This window comes from Salvelinus sp. IW2-2015, linkage group LG17 (assembly GCF_002910315.2).
Source record: "Salvelinus sp. IW2-2015 linkage group LG17, ASM291031v2, whole genome shotgun sequence".
NCBI classification, from domain to species: Eukaryota; Metazoa; Chordata; class Actinopteri; order Salmoniformes; family Salmonidae; genus Salvelinus; species Salvelinus sp. IW2-2015.
This window is the reverse complement of record NC_036857.1, coordinates 36,706,117-36,716,182: the sequence shown is the minus strand read 5'-3', so window position 1 is coordinate 36,716,182 and position 10,066 is coordinate 36,706,117. Positions and strand designations below refer to the sequence as shown.

The 10,066-nt window shown below is 45.7% G+C and overlaps 1 protein-coding gene across 2 annotated transcripts in view; it reads left to right on the top strand.

Annotated features, from left to right (window-relative positions):
• The window catches only part of telo2 (TEL2, telomere maintenance 2, homolog (S. cerevisiae)), a 20,745-nt gene extending 12,682 nt beyond the window's left edge, over window positions 1-8,063 (top strand). For both annotated transcript variants that reach the window (XM_024006170.2, XM_024006172.2), the window contains exons 14-20: window positions 1,167-1,238; window positions 1,341-1,514; window positions 1,651-1,742; window positions 1,913-2,012; window positions 2,209-2,273; window positions 2,388-2,503; window positions 7,461-8,063. In XM_024006170.2, coding sequence (XP_023861938.1) covers window positions 1,167-1,238; window positions 1,341-1,514; window positions 1,651-1,742; window positions 1,913-2,012; window positions 2,209-2,273; window positions 2,388-2,503; window positions 7,461-7,579 — 738 coding nt within the window. In that variant the 3' untranslated portion in view covers window positions 7,580-8,063. The remainder of the gene's footprint in view (window positions 1-1,166; window positions 1,239-1,340; window positions 1,515-1,650; window positions 1,743-1,912; window positions 2,013-2,208; window positions 2,274-2,387; window positions 2,504-7,460) is intronic.
• Window positions 8,064-10,066: the final 2,003 nt, after the last annotated feature.

Genomic DNA, 10,066 nt, shown 5'->3' with positions numbered 1-10,066 from the left:
AAGTAACTAACCTAAACAATTCCACCAACTACTACTGATTACACACAAGTGTAAAGGATAAAGAATATGTCATAAAGATATATGAATGAGTGATGGTACAGAACGGCATAGGCAAGATGCAGTAGATGGTATAGAGTACAGTAATATACATATGAGATGAGTAATGTAGGGTATGTTAAACAAAGTGGCATAGTTTAAAGTGGCTAGTGATGACATGTATTACATAAAGATGGCAAGATGCAGTAAAATGATATAGAGTAACGTATATACATATACATAGGAGATGAGTATGTAGGGTATGTAAACATTATATTAAGTGGCATTGTTTAAAGTGGCTAGTGGTACATTTTTACATAATTTTTCATCAATTCCCATTATTAAAGTGGCTGAGTTGAGTCACGTATGTTGGGCAGCGGCCGCTAAATGGTTAGTGGTGGCTGTTTAACAGTCTGATGGCCTTGAGATAGAAGCTGTTTTTCAGTCTCTCGGTCCCCTGCTTTGATGCACCTGTACTGACCTCGCAGCTTCTGGATAATAGCGGGGTGAACAGGCAGTGGCTTTGGGTGGTTGTTGTCCTTGATGATCTTTATGGCCTTCCTGTGACATCGGGTGGTGTAGGTATCCTGGAGGGCAGGTGGTAGTTTGCACCCGCGTGATCGTGTTGTGCAGACCTCACTACCCTCTGGAGAGCCTTACGGTTGTGGCGGAGCAGTTGCCGTACCACGGCGGTGATACAGCTCCGCCAGGATGCTCTCGATTGTGCATCTGTAGAAGTTTTGGAATGGGTAAGACAAACTATTTAAGTGGCTTTGAATGGGGTATGGTAGTAGGTGCCAGGCGCACCGGTTTGTGTCAAGAACTGCAACGCTGCAGGGTTTTTCACACTCAACAGTTTCCCGTTTGTATCAAGAATGGTCCACCACCCAAATGACATCCAGCCAACTGGACACAACTGTGGGAAGCATTGGAGTCCAKCATCCCTGTGGAACGTTTTCGACGCCTTGTAGAGTCCATGCACCTATAAGTTGAGGCTGTTCTGAGGGAAAGGGGGGTGCAGCTCAATATCAGGAACGTGTTCCTAATGTTTTGTACAGTCAGTGTGTATAATCAATATTCACTGCTAAATACACCATGTCCTTTTTAATTCTCATCCCTTTCATTCACAGGTGACTGAGTATCTGACCACGGAGTTCTACTCCATGAACTACAGTATACGACAACGGCTGGATATTTTAGAGGTGAAGAGAACACGGTTCCTCCCTAGTATCTTTTGTGAATGTAGAATGCCTTTATAAAKGCTTCATAACTATTTATTAACTGTTGTGTCTCCCCTATGTCAGGTCCTCATTATGTCTGCGCAGGAGCTCTCTCAACCAATCACTGACAAAGGAGGTCCGTCCAAGGCCATTCAGYGGGTTACCATAGATACACCCCTTTACCCCGGCGATGACCCCATACACTGGCGACAAGTGGTGGAGAGGCGGATTCAGAGTAAGACCAAACGGCTCAGTAAGGTAGGCTGCACAACAGCTTCAATAAAGTTATTTCTTTGCCTTTTAAATAATACTGGAATTAAGACTATAACCATACAGTAGCTACATCTGATTCCTAATCAATGTTAAGATGGGTTTTGTTCCGCCCTCATTTCAGGGCGTCACTCACCCCCCAGCCAAGCCCACCCCAAACCGTTATGCCCCTGTTGCTGGCCACTTCTTCTTCCCTCTGCTCAGAAACTATGACAGGTAATGTGTTGGAATGTATGTGTATGGGTCCCTAGCAAGTGAGTGTGAGGCAATGTGAGAGTGTGTGTGAGATACAGTGTTCTTCATTTGAAGCACAGTTTATTTGTGTTACACCTCTTGTGCTACACAATTGTATTKGAGTTCTCCTTGACCTAGACCTTGTCTCCTAGGCCTCAGGTGACCTTTGACCTGCTGKGCAGTGACCACCTGGTCCTGGGGAGACTGATCCACACGCTGGGACTCCTTATGCACCTATCAGTCAATGCTCCGGTAGGCTACAACTTGATTTCTTCTGGTGTCACCTCATAAAATGTCCTCCTTGCTTTGACTAGGCTAGTATTTGACTGAGTGAGGTGTCTAAAACATGTCCATTATTCGCTACTGCATATCATAATGTCACCTCAGAAAATATCCCCATTGCTGTGTCTTGACTGTGTGATTGAATGGGTTGTCTGGTGTTTTGCAGGTGGCCACTCAGATGGGCAGAGCTCTGTTGGACTTTGTCTGGGCCGTACGCTACCACGTTGACCAGTGAGTATATCTATACACACGTCATAAATAGGAAACTGTTTGAGTGTGGGTAGGAAGGAAGGTCTTTTGTCCAACTGGTCTATGGCTTACCCAACCTCTGTATTTCCAACATAGGATGGTGCGGCGAGGAGTCCTATTTGCTGTCTGCTCCGTCTTTCTGAGCATGCCCAGTCAGAGTTTGCTGGTGGAGCTCAGTGATCAGCTGTTTGAGACCAGAGCATGGCTGGCAGGTGAGAATACAGGGCAGAGCAATAAAGTATCACTTCTGTTACTATATACAAGAGTAGAGACCAGACTACTGTATCTCAACATACTTGACAGAGTTGTCTCACCCAGTCAATTCAGGAAGTACAGTTTATTGACATTAGTAGTAGTTTATTATGATTACATGTAGGCCGTACTTGGCAGCTAAAGCTGATTTGCAGTACACAGAACATAAACAACTTTGGAAAATCACTTGGCCGCTGGATAATAGCGCCGAAGGAGATGGCTGCTGTTTTAAGGTCTCCTAACCAATTGTTCTATTGTGTGTGTTTTTTTGCATTATTTGTAAGTTATTTTGTACATAATGTTACTGCCGTTGTCTCTTATGACCGAAAAGAGCTTCTAGATATCAGGACATTGATTACTCTCTCGTACTGGAAGAATTTTCTAGAACGAGATTCGACGCGAAGGATTTACATGGCAAAGAGGACTTTGCAATTAATTGCAATTCATCTGATCACTCTTCATACATTCTGGAGTATATGCAAATTGCCATCATACAAACTGAGGCAGCAGACTGTGAAAATTTATATTTGTGTCATTCTCAAAACTTTTGGCCACGACAGTACATACCCAAATCAGAAGCCATGGATTACAGGCAACATCTGCACTGAGCTAAGAGTAGAGCTGTCTCTTTCAAGGACGGGACAGAGCTTTGAGAACTAGTTAAAAATCTGTTGTTCTGCCCTGAAAAGGTAGTTAACCCACTGTTCATAGGCCGTCATTGAAAATAAGAATTTGTTCTTAACTGACTTGCCTAGTTAAATAAAGGTAAATAAATAAAAAATCTACCGGAATCTTTAAGAAATTACGCTATGCCCTCCGACAACCATCAAACAGGCAACTCGTCAATACAGGACTAAGATTGAATCGTACTACACCGCTCCGATGCTCATCGGATGTGGCAGGGTTTGCAAACTATTACAGACTACAAAGAGAAGCACAGCTGTGAGCTGCCCAGTGACACGAGCCTACCAGACGAGTTAAATTACCTCTATGCTCGCTTCGAGGCAATCAACACTGAAGCATGCATGAGAAAATCAGCTGTTCCGGAAGACTGTGTGATCACGCTCTCTGTAGCCGATGGAGTAGAGACCTTTAAACAGGTAACTCCTCTAGGCCAGAGGGCCAGGCGGATTACCAGGACGTGTACTCCGAGCATGCGCTGACGAACTGGTAGGTGTCTCACTGACATTTTCAACCTGACCCTGACTGAATCTGTAATACCAACATGTTTCAACAGACACCATAGTGCCTGTGCCCAAGAACACTAAGAACAACTACACTACTCACGTCTTTCGCAATGAAGTGCTTTGAAAGGCTGGTCATGGCTCACATCAACACCATTATCCAGAAACCCTAGACTCACTCCAGTTTGCATAACACCCCAACAGATCCACAGATGATGCAATCTCTAGTGTATCCACACTCCCTTTCCTGGACAAAAGGACCCTGGGACTAAACACCTCCTCTGCAACTGTATATTGGACTTCCTGATGGGCTGCCCCCAGGTGGAAAGGGTAGGTAACAACACATCCGACACGCTGATCCTCAACACGGGCACTCAGGAGTGCGTGCTCAGTTCCCTCTTGTACTCCCTGTTCACTCATGACTATACGGCCAGGTACAACTCCTAAACCATCATTAAGTTTGCCGATGACACAACATTGATAGGCCTGATCACTGACAAAGATGAGACAGCCTATAGAAGGAGGTCAGAGACCTGGCCGTGTGTGCGGATAGCAACCTCTCCCTCTACGTGATCAAGACAAAGGTGATGATTGTGGACTACAGGAAAGGAGGACCATTCTCATCGTTGGGGCTGTAGTGGAGCAGGTTGAGAGCTTCAAGTTCCTTGGTGTCCACATCACCAAAAAACATAATGGTCCAAACACACCAAGACAATCATGAAGAGAGCACTACAACAACATTTTCCCCCTCAGGAGACTGAAAAGATTTGGATGGGTCCTCAGATCCGCAAAATCTCTACAGCTGCACCATCGAGAGCATTTGACTTGTTGCATCACTGCCTGTATGGCAACTGCTCGGCCTCCGACCGTATTGCGAACGGCCCAGTACATTACTGGGGCCAAGCTTCCTGCCATCCAGGACCTCTACACCAGGCAGTGTCAGAGGAAGGCCCTAAAGTCAGTCAGCCACCCTAGTCATAGACTGTTCTCTCTGCTACTGCATGGCAAGCGGTACAGGAGTGCCAAGTCTCGGTCCAAAGGCTCCTTAACAGCTTCTACCCCAAGCCATAAGACTCCTGAATACCTAATCAAATGACTACCCAGACATTTGCATGTCTCCCCCCCCCCCCTTTACACTGCTGCTACTATGTTTGTTATCTATACCTAGTCACTTTAACTACCTAAACTCAGAAAAAAAGAAACGTCCTCTCACTGTCAACTGCGTTTATTTTCAGCAAACTTAACGTGTAAAATTTGTATGAACATAAGATTCAACAACTGAAACATAAACTGAACAAGTTCCACAGATATTGGACTAACAGAAATTGAAAATGTGTCCCTGACAAAAGGGGGGGTCAAAATCAAAAGAAACAGTTAGTATCTGTTGGTGCACCAGCTGCATTAAGTACTGCAGTGCATCTCCTTCTATTTGCCAGTCTTGCTGTGAGATGGTACCCCACTCTTCCACCAAGGCACCTGCAAGATCCCGGACATTTCTGGGTTGAATGGCACTAGCCCTCACCCTCCGATCAAACAGGTCCCAGAGGTGCTCAATGGGATTGAGATCCGGGCTCTTCGCTGGCCATGGCAGAACACTGACATTCCTGTCTTGCAGGAAATCACGCACAGAACGAGCAGTATGGCTGGTGGCATTGTCATGCTGGAGGGTCATGTCAGGATGAGCCTGCAGGAAGGGTACCACATGAGGGAGGAGTCTTCTTCCCTGTAACGCACAGCTTGAGATTGCCTGCAAGACAACAAGGTAAAGTCTGATGATGCTGTGACACACCGCCCCAGACCATGACGGACCCTCCACCTCCAAATCGATCCTGCTCCAGAGGCCTCTCTGTACAGGCCTCTGTGTAACGCTCATTCCTTCGACGGTAAACGTGAATCCGACCATCACCCTGGTGAGACAAAACTGCATCTCATCAGTAAAGAGCACTTTTTGTCAGTCCTGTCAGTCCAGCGACGGTGGGTTTTGCCCATAGCGATGATGTTGTTGCTGGTGATGTCTGGTGAGGACCTGCCTTACAACAGGCCTATAAGCCCTCAGTTAACCTCTCTCAGCCTATTGCGGACAGTCTGAGCACTGATGGAGGGATTGTGCATTCCTGGTGTAACTCGGGCAGTTGTTTTGCCATCCAGTACCTGTCCCGCAGGTGTGACGTTCGGATGTACCGATCCTGTGCAGGTGTTGTTACCAGTGGTCTGCAACTGGAGGATGATCAGCTGTCCGTCCTGTCTCCCTGTAGCGCTGTCTTAGGCGTCTCACTGTACGGACATTGCAATTTATTGTCCTGGCCACGTCTGCAGTCCTCATGCCTCCTTGCAGCATGCCTAAGGCACGTTCAGATGAGCAGGGACCCTGGGCATCTTTCTTTTGTTTTTTCAGATTAGTAGAAAGGCCTCCTTAGTTCCTAAGTTTTCTAACTGTGACCTTAATTGCCCACCGTCTGTAAGCAGTTAGTGTCTAACGACCGTTCCACAGGTGCATGTTCATTAATTGTTTATGGTTCATTGAACAAGCATGGGAAACTGTTTAAACCCTTTACAATGAAGACTGTGATGTTATTTGGATCTTTACGAATTATCTTTGAAAAACAGGGTCCTGAATAAGGGACATTTCTTTTTTTTGCTGAGTTTACATGTACATATTACTTCGACTAACCTGTGCCCCTGCACGTTGACTCTGTTCCGGTACCCCATGTATATTGCCTCGCTACTGTTATTTTACTGCTGCTCTTTATTTATGTTATTTTCATTTTTTACTCATCTAGTTTTTACTCCACTTTTTTTCTTAACTGCATTGTTGGTTAAGGGCTTGTAAGTAAGCATTACACTGTAAGGTCTACACCTGTTGTATTCAGCTAATGTGRCGAAAACAATTTGATTTGGTATAATGGTCTGGGACAAGTTAGTTCGTGTACCAGCCCGAGTCGTGTCAACTTGCTTTCATCCTCAGTCCTTCTCAGCTTCTCTGCATCCACACTGGACTTTGTAGGCGCACTCCTAYTAATGGGCAGCACCCACTTGGGTGATGCTTAAGCTGTCACTGGTGCTAAAAAKCTCACCGCACATCAGTTCAAAGTAGTACGACTCCTTTGCTGTCGCGACACTGCAGTCCCACTTCTCAAATGTAATGATTTTGTTGATGAACTGAAAATGGCAGATTGTTTTCAGGGTATTTCTGACCCTAAGCCTACCATTGGGTCTCTAGCATGTCACATTAGCGCTGTAAGTTTTACACACCCTTGATGACATCATTCAGGGCTGACCTTGGTTTATGTGTATTTTAGGGATGACCAGAAGAATGTGGTTAAAAAGAGCACAGTCCAGATGTTCATGCAGCTGCTCAGTGTGTGTCAATCTGAGAACACACACACACACACACACACAGCTGGGGTGAGCATTGCTGGGAAATGGAGGGAATCCAGGATATCCTGTCCTGCGCAGACTGTCTGTGACGCCATTCACTCATCAATGGGAATTTAAATTCTCCCAAGGACATTACCAATAGTCCAGAAGACACCTGAATGTTAAAAATGTTACAGAATCATAAACGTTTGGGTTTTCAATGTGAATCAACTGTGTTACATTTTTAAAAAGCCTTGCATTAAAAAAAGACATGCTTGTTTTATTGCTTGAACAGCCTCATTGTTTCTTATGGTTAATTTCTACCTGTTTACGGTAATAATGATACTCATGGTCCAACCTGTTGTGCTGTTGACAGACGTAGCTGAAGTGGACCCTGATGCAGACTGCAGGAACCTGGCCGTGCAGAGCCTGGTGCTGCTGGAGAAGAGTCTGAAGACTGAAATGAACCCTGCTGCACTGGTCCTGCAGTCATGATCACAACATGATGATACACAGTGGACCTTTAAGTCCTATCCCTCTGGTGTACAAAAGGCAACAGACAGCTAGTGTATTGGTTGTGACTGCTGGTGTATTGGTAGTGACTGCTTTAGGACACTGGTTGTGACAGGAGTACAAATTATGCTTGCCAAAAGGAACTGGCTGGCAGAAAGCCYGAGGATGTGGCGGACACTGGACACTGAAGGATGTCCTTTAAGCTAGAACTACAGGTGCTGCTGGTCCACCATATCCYGAAATGAATACATGCATGCCAAAGGAAAGAAGTATGTTTATGTGAAGGAGGAGTGTGGAACAGTGCACTGCATTGCTTGCTGTTWGGGGTTTTAGGCTGTGTTTCTGTGTAGCACGTTGTGACATCGGCTGATGTAAAAAGGGCTTCATAGATACATGTGATTGAAATCCAATAAGAAATCATAGCTTTCTTCTGGATTGAGTCTGTCATGGATAGAGCAGGTGTTCCTAATGTTTTGTACACTCAGTGTATACACACACAAACTAATTCATTAAGCAGTTGAAACATACCAAGACTGGAAAGGAGGATGTCATTAGACAAAAATAAATGACATGTATTAAAATGTTTGTGGAGGATGTCTTYTTTTTTCTGTTTCCTGACCAGGGACATCCCTCTGTACTATAGGTGTTTGCTTACACAGGAAGTCCTGTAAATTATGTTTCCTTACACACGTGTACAATATGCATCCTTCCTCTGGAGAAAGACCACGCATGTGGACTTGTGTGTACCTCAACAAGTGATTATTTGGGAGATTAATTTCAGCTGCCTGAAACAGCAGAATCCTCCATAATAAAATAAATATATATATACACTGCTCAAAAAAATAAAGGGAACACTTWAACAACACAATGTAACTCCAAGTCAATCACACTTCTGTGAATTCAAACTGTCCACTTCGGAAGCAACACTGATTGACAATAAATTTCACATGCTGTTGTGCAATTGGAATAGACAACCGGTGGAAATTATAGGCAATTAGCAAGACACCCCCAATAAAGGAGTGGTTCTGCAGGTGGTGACCACAGACCACTTCTCAGTTCCTATGCTTCCTGGCTGATGTTTTGGTCACTTTTGAATGCTGGCGGTGCTTTCACTCTAGTGGTAGCATGAGACGGAGTCTACAACCCACACAAGTGGCTCAGGTCATCCAGGATGGCACATCAATTCGAGCTGTGGCAAGAAGGTTTGCTTTGTCTGTCAGCGTAGTGTCCAGAGCATGGAGGCGCTACCAGGAGACAGGCCAGTACATCAGGAGACGTGGAGGAGGGCAACAACCCAGCAGCAGGACCGCTACCTCTGCCTTTGTGCAAGGAGGAGCACTGCCAGAGCCCTGCAAAATGACCTCCAGCAGGCCACAAATGTGCATGTGTCTGCTCAAACGGTCAGAAACAGAGTCCATGAGGGTGGTATGAGGGCCCGACGTCCACAGGTGGGGGTTGTGCTTACAGCCCAACACCGTGCAGGACTTTTGGCATTTGCCAGAGAACACCAAGATTGGCAAATTCACAACTGGCGCCCTGTGCTCTTCACAGATGAAAGCAGGTTCACACTGAGCACATGTGACAGACGTGACAGTCTGGAGACGCCGTGGAGAACGTTCTGCTGCCTGCAACATCCTCCAGCATGACTGGTTTGGCGGTGGGTCAGTCATGGTGTGGGGTGGCATTTCTTTGAGGGGCCGCACAGCCCTCCATGTGCTCGCCAGAGGTAGCCTGACTGGCATTAGGTACCGAGATGAGATCCTCAGACCCCTTGTGAGACCATATGCTGGTGCGGTTGGCCCTGGGTTCCTCCTAATACAAGACAATGCTAGACCTCATGTGGCTGGAGTGTGTCAGCAGTTCCTGCAAGAGGAAGGCATTGATGCTATGGACTGGCCCGCCCGTTCCCCAGACCTGAATCCAATTGAGCACATCTGAGTCATCGTGTCTCGCTCCATCCACCAACGCCACGATGCACCACAGACTGTCCAGGAATTGGCGGATGCTTTAGTCCAGGTCTGGGAGGAGATCCCTCAGGAGACCATCCGCCACCTCATCAGGAGCATGCCCAGGCGTTGTAGGGAGGTCATACAGGCACTTGGAGGCCACACACACTACTGAGCCTCATTTTGACTTGTTTTAAGGACATTACATCAAAGTTGGATCAGCCTGTAGTGTGGTTTTCCACTTTAMTTTTGAGTGTGACTCCAAATCCAGACCTCCATGGGTTGATAAATTTGATTTCCATTWATCATTTTTGTGTGATTTTGTTGTCAGCACATTCAACTATGTAAAGAAAAAAGTATTTAAAAAKAATATTTCATTCATTCAGATCTAGGATGTGTTATTTTAGTGTTCCCTTTATTTTTTTGAGCAGTGTATATAGAGAGAGAGAGAGGCACCCAGGCTACTGGTTTCTCTCTCTGCTTTTGTTCTCATGTTTGCTGTGTACAATGAATGTGTCAAGGA